Source organism: Cottoperca gobio, chromosome 1 (assembly GCF_900634415.1).
Source record: "Cottoperca gobio chromosome 1, fCotGob3.1, whole genome shotgun sequence".
NCBI classification, from domain to species: domain Eukaryota; kingdom Metazoa; phylum Chordata; class Actinopteri; order Perciformes; family Bovichtidae; genus Cottoperca; species Cottoperca gobio.
This window is the reverse complement of record NC_041355.1, coordinates 10215046-10239309: the sequence shown is the minus strand read 5'-3', so window position 1 is coordinate 10239309 and position 24264 is coordinate 10215046. Positions and strand designations below refer to the sequence as shown.

The following is a 24264-nucleotide window of genomic DNA, read 5'->3' as shown; positions in this document are numbered from 1 at the left end:
GTTAATTTAAATGTTTAAATGACAATGCAATATGTAACTTTTCATTTATGCAAGCAATTGCTTTTTAAGTCAAAATGAAAATCAAATGTTCTAATAATTAGAAAATGAAAATAAAAATTGGCAACAGTTGGACTCTCGCATCGGATAAGGAAAAACTCCCGAAACCCCCCACGCCTTTAACCATGGATGTACAACGGGGTAAACGAAATGGTAGAAACCTCAGAAAGAGCCACTGAGGTGGGATCCCCAGGACAGACGTGCAATAGATAAACACATTTACATACATTCTTACTTTCCACCACTGCACGATGTTATTGTAGATACTTCGGCTAAGTGTCCACTTGTTGAAACAGTAAGTGAAGCACTCATGATTAATAACTCATAATTACCACTTTTACGGCAACCAGTGAAGGCAACAAATGAGAAACTCGAGACGCATTACGTCGCCCCGCCCCGCGGACAGCCAAGTGGTTCCATCTTCAGCTGCAATCCCCCTTTTTGTGCTGCAAAAAGCTTCAGTGTGAGCGTACTCACCTCGTATGACCATAGTTAGTGAGCTGGACAGCGTCTTGACTCGCATAGAAGGGAAATGGAGAACAAACCGTCCTCAACGGGTGACACCAAGCTGGACCAGGCTGTCAGGCAGTGGCTGCAGTTTGACAAGGTAAACTGACAGCTAGCTGCTAGCTTCATGTGCTATGGCTGTCCTGTAGTTTGTTACCTGCTGGCGTTACATAAGAGATTCAGAGTCAGGTGAAAGCATGACCTCCACTGATTGTTCTGATGTGGTGAAAGCATGACCTCCACTGATTGTTCTGATGTGGTGAAAGTATTCAGATGTTATACTGAAAGTAGATAGACTATAGTGTATAAATACTCTGTTACAAGTATAAGTACAAACATATAAGCATCACAAATACCTATATTATTAAAGTGCAAAAAGGACTCAATATATATCAATATGTCCCATTTTAGAATCATATATTTTATAGTATTGGATTATAATAATTCATTTATTAATGTGTTCACCACTTTAATGTTGCAGCTGGTTAATGTGGAGCTTTTAATTACTTTATATACTGCTGGGTAGTTTAATCTATAGTAATACATCATCATTTATTAGTTGAGTATATTATGTATTAATAATCTGTATCTGTTAAGTAACTAAATCTGTCAGATAAATACACTGAACTCTGAGATGTAGTGGAGTAGAAGTATGAAGTAGCAGAAAATAGAAATACTCAAGTAAAGTACAAGATCCTCAAAATTGTACTTAAGTACATTACTTGAGAAAATGTGCTTTTCACCACTGATGTTAATAAGTTTAGGAGGGAAACAAGAAATATTTTTTTTTTTGTAATAAGGCCAAACAGCAGTTTAAAATAGATAACTAACTGTCACTTACTTACAACTGCCAATTACACTAATGTGGCGCCAGGTACTGTGTGAGTGAAATGATACACGTAACGGCTGTTTCATAAATATCTTTTGATCAATTAGACTTTATTGTGATATGTAATAATGCTTTATTTTCTGTAATGTCTTAATCATTATGGGCTAATAAACAAATCCTAGAAAGGACTATAGTAATGCATGGGAATACAGAGAAAGTATTTAATTCCAAATCAATAATTAATGTCGAATCATTTCTAAAAAGTCAGTTCAGTTGAACATGTAAAATGTAAAATATTTACTTTGTTTCAAATAAAGCAGTTCTACAAGGGAGGTTACCTATTTATCCTTTTATTCTACCAAATCACATAGTTCTCTCCGGGAAAATATTTGGAAATAACAAACCTGTAAAATAAAGCATTCCCTTTAAGGAGTATAATTGTATGTAGGCTTGTTACAATGTAGGAAAGTCCAAATACTTTGTGCTCTAAATACAAAATATCAAAGCTTCACAGGCCACATTTCCTCTTCCCTTCCTGCCGTCTTCATCAAAAGGACAATGAACTTCCTTCATACGGACTGATATGCTGATCATTTGTAATTTCACAGAATACAAAGGCTCGGGTCCTTCGTTACAGAGCACACCGATGTGCAATCAGACTAACATGCATCCGGCCATCAGACAAACCAAGTCCTTCATGGTCTTAAAGAGACACGGGATGCCGCAAATCAGGTCACATTGGAAAAGGGACCCTGATTCATTATTGTTAACGTAATTGTGTTATGGCCGCTTGCCCAGTGGTGCATTTGAATAGGAAGCATCATATGGACCCACTTGTATTGTATTCATGGTTGCCATTTCTACTGCCATATGTCAATTGACAGAAAAATATCTGGCAACTATTTTGATTTAATTGTATAAGGATAACAGACTTAAATCAGCATTTCTTCAAATGTCCCAGTGTTAACCAGCCAGCTAGTTTTTAAACTGCATTCCTTAGCAAAGATCTAAAACATCTTGCCAAACATTTTCAACATTAAGTAAGTGTTTAAGTATTTTTTACAGCAAAAGAATCGCTGGTTCCAGCTTCTCAAATGTGAATAGCTGCTGGTTTTCTTTGTCTGTTATGATAGTAAAATGTATACTTTTGGACTGCAGGTTTGACAGGATAAGACATTTGAATATGTCAACTTGAGCTTTGGGGAATCGCAGTGTGCAGATTTGACTATTTTATTGACCAAAACAAGTCATCAATAAAAAAAACATGACTGAATATTAGTTGCACTTAATTTTGCATCATAAGAGAAAAAAAAACTAATAAATTGGCAGAAGTTACATAAAAGACTAAAACATTTTAAATGTTACATTAGAAATCATACTGACTTTGCAAACCTGATCTCCAGTTGTAAGCTCTACATTACAGTTTGTAATAAATGTAGGTTATGTAAATGTTGGATTTATTCCCGTGTATAACAAAATGTGGGCGTGTTTTTCTTTCCCAGAACCCTAAGACGGCGTCAATGGTGCAGGACCTGGTGAAGGAAGGAGCGGTGGAGGCTTTGAAGAAATGTTTCTCCTCCAGGATGGAGTTTGGTACAGCAGGTCTGAGGGCAGCTATGGGCCCTGGTACATCCTGTATGAATGACCTCACTATCATCCAGACCACACAGGTTGGTTATTAGATCAACTACTACACACTTGAGCAGCAAGTCACATGCAAAGCCAGACATGCATATTATTGATTTTTGTTCTCTGCTGTTTGAAGAGACCCTCCAAACTCTCAGTGCAGCTTCCTGTAGCTGTTATTAAATGTCCGTCACTACACGTTAAACACAAGTTTTTTCTTATTTCCCAAAATATCTTCTCTCTGACAGGGTTTCTGTCGCTACCTCGAGGAGAGTTTGGATAACTTTAAGAAGCGAGGGGTGGTGATTGGGTACGACGCCCGGGCCCATCCTCCCAGCGGTGGCAGCAGCAAGCGCTTCGCCAGCCTGGCTGCAGCTGTGTTCATCAGCCGAGGGGTGTCGGTCCACCTCTTCTCTGACATCGTCCCGACACCCTTTGTGGTAATTACTTGAACTTTTGTAATTTCCTCTTTTTTTTTTCCTTTTTTTTTGCAGTCACAGTCATAAATGATAAACTACCTTAAAACAGAAGTTTCATTTTCCATCTTAATCATGCTTAATTTCACAATTGTGGGTAACTGTGAGCGAAACCAAATTCTTTAGTCCGATCAGTTTGTCCGGTGCAGCAGGTGACAGTGGGACAGAAGCTAAAGGGCAAATTCCATTCAAAAAGTACACTTCCCCTTCGTTTACTGCAGGTTGCATAATGCACATAGGATCACAGCACTTGGTTTACGACATGTGACCAGTCACACAACTTTGTATCTATTCTACACATGCATTAAACCAAACAAGCAGCGTTGCAAGGGTTAATGTATTCATGATACAGTTACTAATTACCTATGCTAACCTAATCCACGTATTTATAATATGAAAGTAATGTAACTTCATTCATTTGTGTTACTTTTGGATGAACTAAATACCAAATATCCAAATAAATACGAGAGGACATTTTATTTAGTAAAATGCAGTCATCATCCAAGGCCTCGACTCAATCGGTACATTATTGTTGCCGGACGTTAACTTGAAACAGAAGCAGCAACAATATAAATTAAATGAACCAGTTGGTCATGCATTATGTTTGCTGGACCAGAAATGTGAAGCGCTTCGCCCATTTCCTACAAACCGTCTTTTCATGCCCGGATGCCTCCAGGCAACACCTTGATGAACTGGAAAGTGCGCAAACCATCCTGCTTTGCCATGAATTGCACTTTACTGTGATGTTGTTCCCCTTTTCTGTTTTACACAATAAATAACGGCGAAACTTCCACCCAGTGAAAGCTTTTTATTACTAACGTTAGAGGCCATTCTTGAAATGTTGTAATACCTGCAGTGTAGTATATCGTTCTTTATTTCAAAATGTATTTTAAAAGACACTTCTTCTCTGACAAATACACAGTTTTGTAAAACTGCAAGAAAACATCCGCTAATATTTATAGTAAATAAGCAGGTTGGTTGGTGAGCCAGCTGGCTCTTAAACCTAAGTGTGCTACACACCTAGCAAAACATATTGTACACTTTTCAAGATAGACTGTAGCACAAACTGTGTGGCTCTTGCAGGAAATGAAATGACAACAACAATATTGTTCTTCAAGGGCTGGTTATATACATCTGTCAACATTTTCTTTGTATTTCTTCTCTCACATGGTGTGCTTGCCACATGCTGTATATTGTACAGGGTCTAGTATGATCTACATTGACTCTCTCCTGCAGCCTTTCACAGTTTCACACCTGGGTCTGTGTGCTGGTATCATGGTGACCGCCTCCCACAACCCCAAACAGGACAATGGCTACAAGGTAACAGCTTTTACTTACTCTTACTTACTTAAGTGCTTATTTGTTTTGATTTCTAACCTCTTGTTCAGTGCGGAGTTGAAACAATTACCATTAGTTGATAAACAGCAAAAATGTCTTTTTTCCAGCTTCTCAAATGTGAGTTCCTGGTTTTCTTTGTCTTATATGTCGTATATAGTGAACTGAGTTTGCTTTTTGTTGATGGGACAAAATGTCACATTTGACATTTTGACATTATGATTCGCATTTTAGTTCATTTTCTAAAATTATTTAGATTTGTTTTTAAATCAATGAATATCAACAAATAATATATAAGTAATTGGCAGATTTATCGATATTGACAATAATAGTTACTTGCAGTATTACAGTACTATTCATTGTGCTTTGTCTGTGTCTCAGGTGTACTGGGAGAATGGAGCCCAGATTGTGTCTCCTCATGACAAAGGTATCTCCAAGGCCATAGAGGAGAACCTGGAGCCCTGGCCTGAGTCCTGGAGCACAGAAGAGGCCCTGAAGAGCCCCTTGCTCAAAGATCCCTACCAGGACATCCACACACAATACTTCAAAGCCATCCAGAAACACTGTCATCACAGGTGCTCCATAGATTTCATAGATAACCTATTGAGCAGCATGCACTAATTTAAACACCTGAGCTAAAGGCATGACGCAGAACTTTAGGAACTGTGTTTAATGTGATTGCGATCGTTGTCTGTTGCTGCCTAACATTTGAAATGCACGTGTGAGACAACTGTAGGTCAAACTAGAACAAACACACAATACTACAGAGTTGAAAGGAGGAAGGACACATGGAAACTCGAAGAAAAAAACCAAACCAATGTTTTGACTCTAGCTTCTTTCTTCACAGGGACATAAACAAGAGTTCAGAGGTGAAAATCGTGCATACATCTGTGCACGGCGTCGGCCACACATTTGTCCAGTCAGCTTTCAAGGCCTTTGACCTTCACCCTCCATATGCTGTAAAGGAACAGAAAGATCCAGACCCTGAATTCCCCACCGTCAAATACCCCAATCCTGAGGAAGGAGAGGGAGTCCTGGTGTGTTCTGATCATTCACATCACATGCAGTCATAGTACACGGTGTGTTTTTAGGCTGAAGGTGTAATGCGTGCGTGTTTTGCAGACACTGTCGTTTGCACTGGCAGAGAGGGAGGGGGCCGCTGTTGTGTTGGCGAATGACCCTGATGCGGATCGCCTGGCCATAGCTGAGAAGCAGGAGAGGTCTGTGTTTGTGTAAATGACTGTTGTGTTTTTATGTTAACAATGTTGAATTAGACAATAGACTGATTATGTTCTTCGTCACGTTGTCTTGCTGTCCACAATGTCACAAGATACATTTTAAGATTTGATGAAAAGAAATTCCTAGCATTAAAATAAAATTTAAAAAAATGTAATCAAAACTTATAGAATGGTAAAGTTTCTTTAGAACAATGAGTAAGTAGTTTTCTCTGTAACCTGTTTATATCTCTGCCAACAAAACATGCTTTGCACTCATTCCACTCTACACACGCTACAGGTGTGAGAACTTGGCTCTGCTTTTTAAAGAGTTTCTACATGTTGTAAATCTCTGACTGACGTGATGAGGGTTGTGGCAAGTGAGTCGACCCCGAAGATAAATTAGAACCATGGCCGTATTCAGAAACTTAGAAATAAACCAAAAACACTGTAATGTTTTGAATATGTCTTTTCTTTTTCACATTGAATTATTAAGTTAACTGTTGCAATTATATGTTCTGCAAGTTGTTTTCTCCCGACACCATTGTCTCAACTTCTCCACACTGTCAAGAATATACAGTAGAAAAGAAAATACTGAATCCCCCTTTATTTGTTTTAATTAAATTTAAAAATATCAGAATACTCCTTAAAAATCCATCATGTGTCATTTTTGAGTAATGCAGATTGTGAACTCCTTGTGTTAATGAAACCTTCACATTTCCATAGCAAATACCAAAGAAATGCTTAGAACAACACAGATTGGTGATATATAAGTGTGTTGTCTGTTTGAATGCTGCACTTAAATAACCCCCGTCTCTGTGTGTCAGTGGACAGTGGCGGGTGTTCAGTGGTAATGAGTTGGGAGCGTTGCTCGGCTGGTGGATGTTCCGCTGCTGGAAACAGCAAAACTCTGATGGTGCTGCTGTGAAAAACCTCTACATGCTGTCGAGCACCGTTTCATCAAAGATACTGCGCGCCATCGCTCTCAAGGAAGGCTTCCACTTTGAGGTGACATTACTCAAGTTCAAGACTTTGTTACATACTGTACTAAATGTTTGTTTTTATAAGATCTGACCAGGACGTAGTGTTGAAGTGTTTACTGCTACAAGAAGACAGCCTCATTTTCAAGTAATCAAATTGTCTTGCAATGAATGCTCATAAAGTACTTTCAACACTCGTATTTTAAGAGGAAATGTGGCTAATGCATTTTTATGATGCAGTAGAAAATGCACTTTTATTATTGGTCGGCTTCAACATTTAATATTACGCTTGAACAGGAAACACTTACAGGGTTCAAATGGATGGGAAACAGAGCCAAAGACCTTTTGGACCAGGGCAAGACTGTGCTGTTTGCCTTTGAGGAGGCCATAGGTACACACACACACACACACACACACACACACACACACACACACACACACACACACACACACACACACACACACACACACTCTCTCTGAAGAGACTCATGTATTTGTTCGAGATACACGGTCTCCTACACTCCTTCAACAGAACAAGGCTGAAGAAGAGTTTGCTTTTAGGTGTGAAAAGTGCGTGCGTGCAAGCAAACACACAGACTTAGCCTTCTTGTGGAGATTCCCCGCTACATTAAATCCCTAGCCCCTTACTCTATCCTTGTGTCACGATCCACTCCCTTCGCAAACACTCAAATTTCACCAAAATCATGTCCCAGAACACACACACACACATCATGTAGTGGGTCAACAAGGCTGGTGCTTTCCTCTGGCGCTGCCTGTGTGTGGACTGTCAACATGACCTTGAGACACTGCAATCACTACACACCACACCAAGTTTTTTCTTCTAATGATCTCCACAACGTCACCAGATAAGTTGATTTGATCTGCCTGAAAGTATTCATCTGCTGTAAATATATCTTGGGGAGATGGCGGGCAAGAACAACTTAAGTCCTAACAAAATCCTTGTGTCTCCTCACAAGATCTAAACCTGGGGAGGGTTATTGAGAAACCATGCTCGATGATAGAAGAGTACGCGTATAAATAACTTTTAATACTGCATAAAAACATTAACATTTAGATGTTATTGAAGCACTTTTCATTTACACACATTTTAAATGAAAACATATAGAATAGTAAAGTTTGTTTTAAAAACAATAAAAATGCAGTTTCCTCCTGTAATTTGTCTTTATATCGATCTATATCTTGCTTTAACTTCTTCAGAAGCTTCCTCTGTGCCTCCTGCATGACGATGCGTATAGCAGCAAATGTCTATTGTTTGTACACTGGTGTACTCACCATACTGTACATGAACATATCAGACGTGTTAACTGAGGATCTTGGTCTTAGTTAGTTAGCGGTCACACACATTGGACTGTCTGGCTTAAAGATCGTTTGAGGTTATGACAGATGTTCACACAAACCCACAGCATCACATATTTTAGAGCTTTCCTATATAACATGATTAAGGTGCTGTAATTGAAAACACATGCCTTTGCACACACAGTTGCTAAAAGTGTGTGTGTGTGTGTGTGTGTGTGTGTGTGTGTGTGTGTGTGTGTGTGTGTGTGTGTGTGTGTGTGTGTTTAGGGTATATGTGTAGTCCCTTTGTATTGGACAAGGATGGAGTGAGTGCTGCAGCCATAGCAGGAGAGATGATTTCCTATCTGGCCACGAAAAGCTCAAGCCTTTCTCAACAAGTCACGAACATCTATGAAGAGTAAGACACATTATACTCATCTGGCTTTGATTTATATTACTAAGCTCTATAAATGAAAACTGGAGACTCTAAGTCTCTCTCTCTCTACTCCTCATCGTCAGGTACGGCTACCACATCAGTAAGAACTCCTATTTCATCTGCCACGACCAGGATGTGATCTGCAGCATGTTCGAGCGCCTGCGCAGCTACAGTGGCCAGAAAGACTCGTATCCCACTGAATGTGGTCGCTTCTCCATCTCTGCTGTACGAGACTTGACCACAGGCTACGACAGCAACCAGCCCAGTAACAAGGCTGTAAGTGCACGCATGTACAGTACATCCATTTAGAGCAGGACAGACACTTGCATCACTTTATGGTATGTTGTCTGCTAATAGATATACTGTATAACTGTTTTAAGCAATAACTATGACAAAACATAGTTAGAAATACGACTCCAAATTGATAATATTGCTCCATAATTGTTGGATGTAAGGCTGGCTAATTGCCATGTATTGTGCCAGCAATGAATGATATGATATCATCATATTATCATAAGCACACAGACATTGAAGAGATATTGCCTTGAATTTGGCCGATTCAAAACAACATACTGATTTGGATGAGGTGAAAGATTTTGTGCATCAGGAACTACAACGCACTGGACTGATTTAAGATTATTTCCATGTTCCATTCTGTTGCACCTCCTCACTAACGTGTGCGTGTGACATTCCCCAAATACCGGTGGCGTCTGTGATGTGATGAGGTTAATACAACCCTGCAAAGAGAAGCGATGTGGTTTCTTTTCTCCTAAATTAGTTTTTTCTTTCTCGTAAATTGACTTAAATCTGAAAGAATATTTGAGTGTTTTCCTGTAAATGTATGACCTTAATCTCCCCCTTAATATTAACCCCCTGCCCTAACTCCGTAATTATTATTTGTTTTATCTACAATGGCCCTAATACACCATCGTATAAATAGACAACTGTTTGCAAAAAAGTTCACTATATCAACTTAAAAGTTGACGATATGTCAAAGTTGTGTCCACTGCCCTCCAGTGGCCAAAGAGAAATGAGGTATGGCAGGTTTGAACCTGGACTGTTGGTGTTTTTAAGGTTAATTAAGTGCACTAGTACTATACTGATGAATTTGGAAAACATTCATTAAATGAACCCACTTTTCCAGGTTCTGTTTTTAGTTACTCGTTGAAGAAGGGCAGTTTACTGCTGCAGTAGTTACAAAATGATACAGAGAACTGAATATGTGAGCTCCATTCTCGTATTGTATGCAAGTGAATGTGTATATGCAGAATTCCCCTTTAGTTGTCCTTCCAAACAGACAACTTCCTTCCTTCCTTTTGGATCTTGTTTTTCCTTCGATCCATTCATCACTCCTTCCTCTTGTGTCCCAGGTTCTTCCCACCTCCAGGTCCAGTCAGATGATCACCTTTACCTTCTCCAACGGGGGTGTGGCCACCATGAGGACCAGCGGCACTGAGCCAAAAATCAAATACTATACTGAACTCTGTGCTGCTCCTGGTAACAGGTGGGTCGCCGTAGAGACCAGGCCAGGAAATTACAAATACCTTCAGGTCGAATAATTATCGATTCATCGTTTATACTCAGAAAATCATCACCTTGGTGAAGTTGGAACAAAGAACTGTTACATTTTTGCTTGAAACATTATGTAACCCTTGTGCCTCACTTGGGACATTTTTGGCTTTTTAAATATTTTGATAATTTTGGTTGTTTCTGGCACAATTTTGCTTTTTTAATTTTATTTTGGAAGTTCCACCATAGCTGTAATAAGTCCATAACAACAGACCCTAAAGGTCCCAAAAAAATGTCCCAATTGAAACCACATTTTTTGACAATCGGGACACTTTTGGGCAATGTTGTCCTCTAAGGACATCAGAGCTACTGTTTTAAAGTGATGCACACGGCTTAAACAACTAACAGATTGTCAACATAATTGGCTGTTACTTTTCTATGGATTGCCTCATTGTTTAAATGCTAAATGTCTCTAAAAGTTACTTCATTGTCATCTTTTGTTTTCGCCTCTGACTCAACAGTGATGTGACGCACCTGAAGAAGGAGCTGGATGAACTGGTTGATGCCATTGTTGAAAACTTCTTCGAGCCAGAGAAGAATAAGCTGCAGCCCAAGCCGGAGTAGCACTGATAGACATACGCTCATATACAGCACCAACTGAGACTAATATGTCCAACCAGCATATCACGTAATGTGTTAATTACTCCAGAAGGGATTATTGATTTAATACAGGCTTGACTTTAATGACAATTTTACCAATGTGTTTTCTGCCAGTTGGACCACAGATACTGTTACCTACTGATGAATCCGTCTTTATTTGAATCATCTGCAGGCTTAATGCCAAACTCTAACCTCCACTTTGAGTTTGTTTAGCCATCAATCTGTTTTGGGGATGTAGATATGGATCCAGAGCCAGTTTTACATGTTTTGGATTGAGTTTACCTCAGTGCTGGAGATTTTAAACCATATTTACCATTCTACAGTTATTCCTGCTGTTTCACTTGTGATGTTTAGATGCACACTTTGCTATATATTCACAATATATTTACCATTTAAGCATCCCACACTGCTTCAGCATCTACTGCAAAGCTGCAAACCTGAAGAGTTACAAAAGTGTGTGAGTGTAAACGAGAACTGCTGGAAGTGATATTGTAACTAGCTGTAACTTTAATGAATGTTGTAAACTGTTAAACTTCGAATGTGTAATATCTTAGATAATAGTAAGGTATGGCATTGAAAGTGACCGTTGGATATATTTTTTAATTTAAAAGCTGTCATTCCAGAGTTGCTGGTTTGTAAAATGACCACGCCTAAAAGCTTAGAGCACCACCAAGTGGAGATGTACATGATTTATTCAATGCACCCACTGCTCATGACTTGATATGAATAGTTAACATTTAAAGGGACTCTTGACTAAAAATGAAGAACCTTCCCAGTTTTTATGTGATGTTGACTCTAGAAATTAGCAGCTCATCTTCCTTGTGTGCCTCATATTCTTAAATGGTGTGCTGAAAATACAATTCAACTCAATAAAAACAATTTAAAAAAATGGTTTCCAACTGTGCATGTGAAGAGAAATGTTGACGGTAAAGCACGCGCACATATGCTACGTGCGGACACGTCGCCCCTGCATCCTCCGGCAGCGCATGCATGCAGCATGCACTTGTCATGCCCAGAGAAGAGAGGAGGGAGTTCGGATCTGCCCTGTCTCCTATATTTAACTCAAACTAGAGACCACTAGGGCTGTGTGAAGCTCTCCCTCGCGCTTTATTTCTGCATGTACGTAGGCTATGTTGTTGTTCTGAAATACACTACAACCTTTTGGTTGCGCTTCACGCATCGGACGAGACTTCAGTGAACGGGTAAGAGTGTACTGGCATGAAAAGAGCAGAGAGATCATGTTGAATAGATTGAAATATCTACTGTGCACTTTGGGAACAGCGTACATTAACCGTGCGCGTTTTGGTGTCTGCGCAACCTCGTGCGTAAATATAACTTGTTCTGTGCGTAAAATTACAATAACCAGTAAGAGAAGGCAAGTGGGGCTGCATTGTTCAGGGTTACAATCTCATTCTAACTTCCGTTGCTGTTCTGGTGCAGCAGACCGACCTATATTGCTTGCCGCACTGTCCCAGCTAATGTAAATTGAGGATTTATTTATATTGCAAGGTCAAATATGAGTGAGTATTGACCACCTTCGTTGTATTTCTCTTTAACTTTATTGGTACGATTTGATTCCATAGCTGGTATGATCCGCTATTATAAGCATTTTCATCATGTCCCGCTATTAATGTTAACTTAGTTACTTGCACCTTTACCCACTGATTTCACATACACATTCTAACACATGTATATCAGTGATAAAAATGATTATAATGTCATTCACATCTGTTAATTGTGTGAGATAGCGCCCCTTCTCTCTCTGATACATGACAGGCTGATCCTCATAGTTTAGCTGTCATGTGTTTGTGTGTGTGTCCTTGAGACTGTGAAAGTGTAGGTCAGTAGTCATGTGTTTCTGGTTGGGTAAACAACACCAGGTGGTCATCTTTTAGTACCCTCCAAATGACCCTGTGGTTACTACACTGCAAGACTCGGCTGATTTAGTGTCCTGTTGCTATATAAATGGCAAAGTTTCCCTTTTAAATGCCTCTGTCCTCTAACTGGTGTTTTGCAGGTAAACGTAGAGGCGGACAGCTGCCTCCGGCCCCACCAGACATGGAGGGACTCTACTTTGAAGTGAAGCCCAGAAGATATGAACCCTCCAGGCCAGGGAGCTCGGAGAAACCCCCTCCCAACACTTCAAACCACCGCTCATGTCCATCACTGTCACATCTCACCTCTTCCACATTGAGTCCTCGGAAACTCTCTTCTGCTAGGAAGAGGATTGCATCACGGGGGGAAAAGGTAGAGGAAGAAGCACAGGAGGAGGAGGAAGTACGATACAAACTGACATTGATAGGTTCTCTGCCGGTCCACCACCTGACCACCATGGCCATGCTGCCCTGGGTGGTGGCTGAGATCAGCAAGTCTCGGCCTGCAGAGAAGAATCTGGGTGCTGGGTCTGGACGACAGTTGGACCCTTCTACCCGCAATCAGACAGTTTTTCTCTGCGTGTCAGCATCGTGGGTTCGATGTGTGTCCGTTCTGGGAGACGGAGTTGTCTGGGACCCTCTGACACACACAGTGCTGTTTGAATGTCGTCCTCATCAAGTGACTAAGCTAATTTACAACAGCCAGGAGCCCAGCAGCTTTGGCTGCCTGGTCAAAGACGCACCAAACTACGCCTGCTACGTCTTCCAGTGCCAGGACAGCACCAAGGTAAGTGTGTGTGTATGAATTAGATAAGAGATTAAACACGAGTGCCTCTGTTGACATTATATACAGGTGTATCTCTAACTGTAACCATGTGCTCCAGACTTTATCCCTCCATCTTGTGAGTCATATCAAGTTTCCTGTTATAAAAAGCCTTGGTAACTAGGTAAAAAGGCAAAAATCATCAGTACTCCGATGGCAATGACATGAGAGTCAGGGATCAGCCTGGCAACAATCTCCTTATAATTTATGACAAAAAAATGCCGGAGCGTTCATTGTGACCACATCAGTATTTATTATGACATCCCACTGAGAGAAACTAGATCTTGCTCTGGCACAGTGGTAGTTAAATTAAACTGATCACATAAACACCAACAATTCCAGATACAAAACACACTCTGCTGACAACACACTCCTGACCTCTAAATCCTTTCCCCTAAATCCTTTCACCTCTCCTCCACATGGCTTGCTGTGCCAACAGCCTCAGCACTGTGAAGGTGCAGCTGGTGCCCGAGTCAAGCCCGAGAAATTCGATACCATCTTCATTGCATACCATGCCCAACATACCAAAGAATAAAAAGAGTTAGCCAAAATTATAGAGATGGAGACAATGGAGGATACAAAATGAATCAACTCAAAGTTATAGGCTCACATAAACAAATACCTGCATATGCTTTAAATATATGAACAGTCAGCATGTACTCTGTGATGTATTGCAAATATAACGGGTGTATATGTATCACTACATCTACTGATTGTGGTGTAAATACACACATGCAGATTAACTTGATCATATATACACACGCTGTTCTGTGTGTGCTGGAGTGAAATTCAAATAAGCTTGCTTTTCATAACCCAAGCAGGATGTAGAATCATGTTGCTATGGCAACTACTTCCTGTGGCACAGCATCTGTTGTGATGTGTTTTTGTTGTGGTGTGTGTGTGTGTGTGTGTGTGTCTGTGTGTGTGTGTGTGTCTGTGTCTGTGTGTGTGTGGATGCTTGTTGTTCTCTCTCTGTCTCTTTTCAACCCTTTCAAGAATGTGATGATGAGGATGTCAGGCTGACCACCTGTTGCTCGAGCTCTCACATTGACACACACTCACACTTACATACACACCAAAGATGTGTGCAATCCTTGGGCACCGCTAAAGGACTTCACAAGAATATTTTTGCTTTAGTTTATTATTATTTTTGTTAGCAAAGTTCTTATTTAATACAATAAAGGCGCATAAACCACAAAGAACTAGAATGATATGACCAGAAAATCGGGAACTTCCTCGGCCCTTCTGAACCAAAACCAGTACACACGCACACACACACACACACACACACACACACACACACACACACACACACACACACGGTACATTTATTTGCATCACAGTTTCATGTGACGCAAGCATCCAAGTGTTTATGTATGAGCACACTTTCCAAAATAGAGCTGCAGGAGATGTACATGTTAAGACTTAAAATGACATTTGTTCTGTAGTGTATCATAACGGGCACTTTACAAGCCCTTGTGATATTACATGATACCTTTTTTTAAATCTACCATGAAGTGAAAAGTAGTTTCAGAAAGTTAAATGTACAAATTTGAGCCAGTATAGAACTTAAAGGTACAGTAGCATCTGTCCAGCATGCAGTAGATGCAGTTATCAGCCAAATCCTGGTAAAAACATCCAGATGGCTCGAAGATTTGTATCACTCATCAGCCAAAAGAAAAACAATGATAATCTTCGACTGGTACAATTCGAAGATTTAGTAGCCATTTGGCCACTGGTCAAAAAAGTTAAGCTTGCACCCTGGTAGCAGACTATGATGATTATTTGGGCTCTACCATATTTTGATAGTAGTTATGATAGTTAAGGTTAGAGGCTGGGGAATGCATTATGTCAGTAATGGTCCTCACCTGTACAGAAGTATAAACATGTGTGTGTCTGTGTGTGTGTGAGTGTGTGAGAGCGTACATGTACATAATGTACATGGGACAATAAAGATATTCATTGGCTGTTTTTTTGTTTTTTTACCATACAGTAATTTACTTTCATATAGAGATGTGGGACATGATGTCTGTTATAATCAAATGTATAGTTTGTACATAATGTAAACCCTGCAGAGGAAAATAAAAACTTCCTATTCTGTGTCAGTGGACAGAAACAGTCTCACAGGGTCTGTGGGGTTTCCCCTGCTGCTCCTGGAGTGGCAAAAAAGTAACCACTGGGTGTCACCACTGAAGTGTAAACATTTGTTTCAGTGAGAACATTTTATAAATGAATTTGTGTTTGCTGCTGTGTTTCTTTGTTCGACGTAGTTGCTGCTAATGAACGTATTTCTTAATCACTATTCTGCAAGTGAACAGATGGTAATGAATAAAGATTAGATATTTCAGTATTGCTACTTGTACTTATTTCATTGTTATCTATCAACATTTGACAGTATTTTATTGCTCACCCCTTTGGCAATTAAACAGCACTCTTAGCAAACAATAATCTCATCAATTGACCTCAGATTAATTGTATTATTAGATGCTAGTTTTGATTTGACAGTTGGTTCATGGTGATTAAAATGAACTAAAATATTATTTTCTATAAATATGTAATGAACTTTTAATTACACACTATTCAACACAATATTAGATTGTATTTCCATGTATGTGAGACAGAGTCTGCTTGTGACAGAAAAGTTCAGACATCTTGACTATGAGACTATACAATTTGAATCCAAACCACCGCTTCTTCATCTTCATTTGATATTAGTAAATATTTACTGAAGACTAGGTATACTTTATTCTCCACTACTAACTATTGTATATCACTATTTCTACTTCCTATTAAATATTTAAGTTTTCATAAAGGCTTTTCATTGAGTCCTACCATCTACAGCCTACAGCTGTATGATCAACATGTGGATTTGACTAGTGTTGTATTACAATTATAGAAGGGAATTAATTTAATGACTCTTTACTAGCAATTGGTGGTAAAAAAAAAAATGCTGATTAGATATGGCCTAGTTACAGTATTAATTTTAATATGAAGACATGGGAAAGAGAGCTTTGGCAGTTGTAAGTAATTTACAACACAAATTGTAACCAGTTCGACACTGAGGCTGTAGAGCTTGAGATAAAACTGTCAATTGCTGACTAAAATGCTTTGACATAAGAACAGTTTGAAACTTCTGGGCCATTAAGTTCACAATATCCCATATCCCAGCTATCAGCTGCAGTGCATCCCAAAGGCATTCATTCCTGCGTGATTGGGTCTGCTCTACTTACAGACCGGAAATACTTATTATATTCAGTCATACCAACGAAGATAATAGACACAATCTCAGTAATGTAACGGTCAAGGGAAAACCACCCGAAAGTCTACCGCCTAAAGTTTGACTGCCCCGGGACAGGAACTGTGTCCACTCTGTTGTCCAAACTTATTGGCGGATCTAGCTGCGACAAGCTAACCACAGTTAGCTGGAATTAAGTCGGAAGTCGGTTAATTGGCCTTCGAAACAAAAGCGAATTAACATAGTGTCGCCATGATATCCCATATGAAGTGATTTTAATTATCTTACTTTGAAATTTCTCAACTAAATGAGTTGTAATGTTATGTTAATCAACTTGACTGACCGCAGAATCCTCGGCTTCAGGCAGCAAAATCAACTTTCCAATGAAATTATATTGAAGTGTCCCACACACTGTCAGAGGCGAGTCTCCGAGAAGTAACCGCTCAGATCTCGCTTTTGTAAAGTTTATGGCCGATGGGATGAAAGCACGACTCCAGCGACTCAACCTGTTCAACATCAAACAAGAACAGAAAGATGTAAGTTACGTTTAAAGGCTGTGTCGGTGCGGGTGTGATTAGTTTGAGTGCCATGCTAAGTGGACAGTTAGCTAACGTTAACCGAGGTTGTTAGCGAGCATTCACATTAGCCACAAACATTAGCAAAACCTGTTGTTTGCCAAGTTCAACAAGTTAGCTCTCTTTACCGTTAACGTTAGTTAAGTTACACAACTTGTTACACAACTCCAGCAGAATAGTCGTTACATGTCTAGTAACGTGCTCTTTTCCTATTAGTTTTCACCATAAATGATGATATTATATTTTCCTAACTTCGCTTACTACACATTACTTTATGTCAAATTGCCTGTTTGTTTTGGCAGTGTAAAAAACAAGTGACCTTTAACTACTGCTATTTTCCCTCTTAAGGGTATGTGATATATGGCTACTGCAGTTGTTGGTCATGTACCTTGACGTTACCATAACTGGTCAAGAAATCCTGAGTGGAAAATGTCATCACTGAATGGTTGCTGTTGGTGTCCTGGTTGTAAATATTGGGGGTCCCTTACTGTAGGTTTCCACAGTTGACAGCAGTTTGATTCAAATGTACTGTATGCAGCTAAACAAACTGTATTTGTAACATTAGATCATAATAGTCAGATTTTCTACCTTCCTTTGGAGTTTGAAGGTAGGATTTCATTACAGCATGTACTGTAAATCAGATTTATAACTTCTTTATCTGATGCAAACCATAGGGGTGTTCCTGTGATGAAGTCAGCACAATGTTTTTACATCCTCAATTCTTTTGGTTATATATTTTTGAATTAAAGTCTATTAGATATAAACATTTGATTTGTTGATTTCCACTAGTCTATGGACAGAAACATAATCTTTACAATACAATACAATATTTGATGATTGAGTAATTATTTAACATTATTTTAAGCAAATGTGGCAAATCAATAGTCAGAATGTTTTTCATAAGTTTTCCCTAACATCACCTTTTTTTTTACATACAAAAAAAAAATACTTGCTCAGTGCATCATCATCCTAACTCACGGTGTTGTTCGACATGGTTTCTGAAACATTGAATAATATTTAATATTAAATATAGCATATTCCTCAACTAGATGTTGTTTAAGATGCTGCTTCTGTTAATCAGTGGCTTACTGACTGTCAGTACCCTATAAAGTTAAGTACGTGAAAATCTGGTTTGCTTATCCGTTGTAAACACAAGCCAAATGTAGTTGTGAGTGAGTCATGGTGATATCACCTCCAGAGCCATTGTGCGTATGCCAGGACTTCACTCCTGGAAGATGAGGCAAGTTGTTTCGTACGCTGTATTAGTCAGAGACTGCTTTGAGTTCTCACTTCAGCAGTTTTTCTCTCATGACTGGTTTTACACACATGCCACCTTAAAGCCTTGTCCTTAAGTGAGACTCAGTATCACCATTTGAACTGCAGAATATTGGGCAGCGTGGCCTTTTTTGAGTGGTGACGGAAAACTGTTGTAGGTGCGGATGCTAATAAGAGATATTTACTTGATTTGAATGAAAGATGTTGCTTGACATAAATTCTCAACCATCTCCAGAATGCCTTGACTTAAAGAGCTGACATAACTTTCTTGCTTAAAACAACGTCTTCTGTCACATCTTGGAAAGTACCCTAGGAAGCATTTTGATTTTGACAAAAAAAATGTACTTTCAAAAGTCATTGGGGTTAATGATTACCCAAATTGTCCAGAGGTGACTGTAGTGCTTGGAATCCCCCATTTCCTTCTCTGCCAATACCTTCTTCCTGCAATCCTTCTGGTCTCACATGCTTTTTCCTCCTTCTTCATGTGACACAGTCTTTGTACTGTTGTAAAAACAAGCATGTTAACTGGAAGGCAATTCCTGTCTGTATATAACTGTCAGCCTGTCCTTGTCAGTCCACTATTTGTCTAGCAGTCTGTCTTTCACTTTGTTAATTCAAGTTTTTGCTTGCCTCACCTGTCATGCTGTCAGTCTTAGAGCTACACCTAACAATCGTGCTTGGTGAGAACAGTGTTGTTATCTGTGGGCCTTTCTGACCTCATTTATTCTTAGCCAAGAGTTCATTCTGACTCAGCACAGCACTTTGACAACAAGACCCTACATTGTGTCCCCGTTATCACATTTGAATGATTTGCCATCTCTGTCTTGCTTGTCTTTGTGCTGTGAAGTGGCTCCTTAATCCCAATAGAGTGATGGCAATGTGTTGGACTCTTGTGGCTAACCATCTCATTCACTCAGTGGCACGTCCTGCTTTACAACTATCCCCAACCTTCAAATATTTTTTCTCTTTTGAGCTTTGCTTTCTGCAAGTGGGGCTGTTGTATGACTCCTGTACTTTGAACTTCTGTGAGCTCTGGCTTTACTCCACAAGGCACAAGACTCAGGCACATGACCATGGGAAGTGCAAAAGTGGGGCTTTTTGCTGGCTCGTCCTCCTTGTTGTTGATTTTCCAGGCTAGCTGGTGTGTCACTGCTTTGTCACTGCTTTGGTCCATATTTTACAAATGTATTCATAAATCCAGATCATTTAGTATGGTTACAACTAGATACTACGTTCCTTTTAAACATCAAAGTTAATTATTATATAAATGATTTATGTTTAAGTAGAAAATTAGAGTTGCATTGTTGTTTTTTAATCTTTCCTCTTTGTTAGACAAATGTTCTTGTCATCTTAGCCTACAGCTGTTTTTATAAATGTTGGACCAATGGCTGTACTGGAGCCCCTCAGCTTTGTTAGAGGAAAACTATAGTTTAAAAAAAGAGAGAAGCCGAGTGTAGCCAAAGAGTAGAAAAAGTTGGAGTTATGTAGACAAATCTATAAAATACATTTGAGTGTTTGTTTTGTAATCATTTCATCCTGGTAACTGACTATACCCTTCATATGTTATCCTACACCTTTAACCGTTTTACTCTCCTTGACAAACACGGAAAAGTTTATTTTGTTGCACTGAATTGCATGTTCTCTTTTATCGGTGGTACTTGTGTAACTTCCCTCTTTTCGAGGTCAGTACTACAGTAGTTCTATTTAATTCTGGTTTGGTGAGAGACAACATGCTTTTACAAAGTTGTTCCTCTGAGAGAGGCCAACCTTGTCTGAGATCGTGTAAATGTTGCACTGAACAAGATACTGTGTGTCTATAACTAACTGCCCTCTGAGGAGAAAACCCTCTCTCCACTGCCCTTCAATCCTTTCAATCAACAACTCCAAATCAGCCTTGTTCAAGCCGTCTAAAAGAAATCAAAGAATTGATGACATATGACAATGCCGTACAAAGAAACGTGTCTGTTTGCATTCATCAACGTTGGAGAAGTTCTTAGCATGCTATTAGTGACTACATCCATATTTTCTTAAAAACAGTTCACTGGTTTTTTATCTGCACGATCACAGAAACTGATATACAGTATATCTCAAAAGTGAGTACACCCTTTAGATTTTTGCAAATATTCTGTTATATCCTTTCAGGGGATAACATTATCCTACTGAAACTTTGATATAACTTAAAGTAGTCAGTGTGCTGCTTGAATAACAGTATAGATTTATTGTCCTTTGAAAATTACTCAGTACACAGCTGTTAATGTCTAAACAGCTGGCAACAAAAGTGAGTACACCCCATAGTGAACATGTCCTAATTGTGCCCAATGATGTTGTTTTCCCGCCCTGGTGTCATGTGACTCGTTAGTGTTACAAGGATTCAGGTGTAAATGATAAGCAGGGCTGTTAAATTTGGTGTTTTGGGCACAATTCTCTCTGAATGCTGGACAACATGGCACCTCATGGCAAGGAACTCTCTGAGCGGCTGAAAAAAAGGATTATTGCGCTTCACAAAGATGGCCTTGGCTATAAGAAGATTGCCAACACCATGAAAATGAGTTGCAGCACAGTGGCTAAGATCATACAGCGGTTTTCCAGGACAGGTTCCACTCGGAACAGGCCTCGCCAGGGTCGACCAAAGAAGTTGAGTCCACGTGCTCAGCGTCATATCCAGAGGTTGGTTTCCAAAAATAGACGTGCGAGTGCTTCCAGCATTGCTGCAGAGGTTGCAGAAGTGGGATGTCAGCCTGTCAGTGCCCAGACCATACGCCGCACACCGCATCAAATCGGTTTGTATGGCCGTCGCCCCAGACAGAAGCCCCTTCTGAAACCGATGCATAAGAAAGCCCGCAAACAGTTTGCTGAAGACAATGAATCCAAGAACATGAGTTACTGGAACCATGTCCTGTGGTCTGATGAGACCAAAATAAACCTGTTTGGGTCAGATGGTGTCCGGCGTGTGTGGCGGCACCCTGGTGAGGAGTACCAAGACAAATGTGTTTTGCCTACAGTCAAGCATGGTGGTGGCAGCATCATGGTCTGGGGCTGCATGAGTGCTGCCGGCACTGGGGAGCTGCATTTCATTGAGGGACACATGAATTCCAATATATACTGTGACATCCTGCAGCAGAGCATGATCCCCTCTCTTCGGAAACTGGGCCGTAGGGCAGTTTTCCAACATGATAATGACCCTAAACACACCTCCAAGATGACAACGGCCTTGCTGAAGAAGCTGAAGGTTAAGGTGATGGACTGGCCAAGTATGTCTCCAGACCTAAACCCAATTGAGCACATGTGGGGCATCCTCAAGAGGAAGGTGGAGGAGTGCAAGGTGTCCAACATCCGTGCGCTCCGTGATGTCGTCGTGGAGGAGTGGAAGAAGATTCCAGAAGCAACCTGTGCAGCTCTGGTGAATTCCATGCCCAGGAGGGTTAAAGCAGTGCTAGATAACAATGGTGGTCACACAAAATATTGACACTTTGGGCACAATTTAGACATGTTCACTATGGGGTGTACTCACTTTTGTTGCCAGCTGTTTAGACATTAACAGCTGTGTACTGAGTAATTTTCAAAGGACAATAAATCTATACTGTTATTCAAGCAGCACACTGACTACTTTAAGTTATATCAAAGTTTCAGTAGGATAATGTTATCCCCTGAAAGGATATAACAGAATATTTGCAAAAATCTAAAGGGTGTACTCACTTTTGAGATATACTGTACGAAACGTTATAAGTTCCTTTTTAAAGCTGCAACAAACTATTATTTTCGGTTTACTATGCTAATTCCTTGATATATAATTTCGTCTGTTAAATATAAAGAAATTGTCAATAAATCCATCACAATATTAACAAGCTGGTTCTAGCAAATGTTGCTATTTTTTGCTTGACAAATTACTCAAATTATTAACCAATCATCAAAAATAATTGCTGAATAATTTTCCTATAATTGACTATAATTAATTTAATAATTGTTTCAATTTAACCTTACTCAAAAGAGGAACCATGGAACATAAGATAATAACAATGTTTATATTTTGCATGGTAGATTGGGAAGTTTGTTATAGTTAGTTAAGTGAAATGTACTTATACAGACCGGGGTGTCAGGGGGTTTTCGGAAAATGCATTGGGAAGGGAGTGACTGCATCTGAGAACAGTTCAGATTATAACATCATCATGCTGAGCAGTTAAGGAGCCATTATCAGCCAAACAAAGCAGAGGGAGTGAAACGGAGGTGGGCTGAAATGAGAAATAGCTACACCAGTACAACTAAGAAAACAAATCCTCCTCCTCTTTATGGCTGTTTTGTGTCTTTTAATGAGAAAAGGAGTAAGAGGAGAGGCACATTCAAGGACTAGGCTACATGTATCTGTTGGTTGAAGTGTTTCAGAGAATGAAGCAGTGAAAGCAGAAGGAAGAGGAAGGGGTAGATGGAGGGGGGGGGGGGGGGTAAGCAAAACAGAGAGAGGACTGTTGTTAGTGGACAGATAGCAGACTTCAATCTAATGCCAGGATGGTAGGCCTTTTTCACAGCAGACATTTTGACTTGTCATATTAGGAAAAAACAAAGGTGTTACAAATAACACCAACGAGTGTTTTGTTCTAATTAAGTGTCCCCGTGAGAGTGACAGTGAGCCAGCATGCACTGTTGTGTTTGCACAAAAGAAAGGAAAGTCAAACAGAGTGAGGTAGAAACCCACTCTAAAAAAATTAATTCTGAGAAAATATCAATTAACATCCTTAATGACATTGTAAATGATGAGCATGGTGTTGAAAACTCTGATTATTAATTTCTAGAGGATATACACATTGACATAGTTAATCACTGGTACTTGTCATATTTGGAAGTTAGGCTGCTATACAGTATTTGTATAATAGCAGAATCAAAGCAGCTGAATGGAATTCAGTCATCATTCATTTCACAATTTACATCTGTGCGTTTCCTACTCTGACATCAAAAGGACCTATTAAAAAGAAGTAGACACTCGAAGCTAGAGGGTGAGTGTCTGGATGTTGATGATGTTGGGAGAGGGAAATAAACAGTGAGTGAAGCACTCATTAAACAGATAACAGAATTTGTATTGTGTCTGAGTGAGTAAAGATGGGTTAAAGATGGCACAACACATTTTAAACGACAGAGAGAGGAAGAATAGGCATTTTAATGGAAAATAAATGTTGCATTCCTTCTGGGTTTGGTGGGTTTGGGCAACACAATTAACACATCTGTCATTGGTTTTAGTTTTTTGCTGATTTAAGTCTTTTATTTAAGTGACTTAAATAAAAGCATTCAAGACATCAGGGTTGTTTGAAATAAAAAGTAATTGTGCAGTGTAATGCTGAAATGATGGTTCATTATATTGCATATATTGTTGGTATGTTATCAGTAGATAGGACGAATACATCTGCTATCATACATTTGTGGCTTGTGTTAATTCTTTTGGGTCTGATTTGGCGCCCAATGCTTAAGAGAAAGGCTTTTGAACTCCATGTATTCCAATGGAAGAAAATCACAGAGGTCCACTGAGTGTTTTTTTCAACGCAGAGAATGAAGTATGAAAGTTGCAAAT

General features: G+C 39.5%; 2 protein-coding genes across 5 annotated transcripts in view; both read left to right on the top strand.

Annotated features, from left to right (window-relative positions):
• Positions 1 to 446: 446 nt before the first annotated feature.
• Positions 447 to 11814, top strand: pgm2 (phosphoglucomutase 2). Its single transcript, XM_029442128.1, has 13 exons — positions 447 to 664; positions 2896 to 3063; positions 3268 to 3459; positions 4732 to 4815; positions 5212 to 5405; positions 5678 to 5867; positions 5953 to 6050; positions 6872 to 7052; positions 7322 to 7415; positions 8609 to 8738; positions 8840 to 9032; positions 10127 to 10260; positions 10787 to 11814. Exons 1-13 carry the CDS (start codon positions 590 to 592, stop codon positions 10887 to 10889), a joined length of 1836 nt encoding a protein of 611 aa, XP_029297988.1. The 5' UTR covers positions 447 to 589; the 3' UTR covers positions 10890 to 11814.
• A 134-nt stretch (positions 11815 to 11948) lies between these two features.
• tbc1d1 (TBC1 (tre-2/USP6, BUB2, cdc16) domain family, member 1) overlaps positions 11949 to 24264 on the top strand; it is a 46381-nt gene continuing 34065 nt past the window's right edge. For 2 of the 4 annotated variants that reach the window (XM_029432155.1, XM_029432146.1), the window contains exons 1-2: positions 11949 to 12127; positions 12943 to 13586. In XM_029432155.1, the coding sequence (XP_029288015.1) occupies positions 12984 to 13586 (603 nt within the window). In that variant the 5' untranslated portion in view covers positions 11949 to 12127; positions 12943 to 12983. Of the gene's footprint in view, positions 12128 to 12942; positions 13587 to 17169; positions 17394 to 24264 lie in introns of those variants that run through there. The other 2 variants (XM_029432164.1, XM_029432170.1) reach the window with 2 other exon arrangements.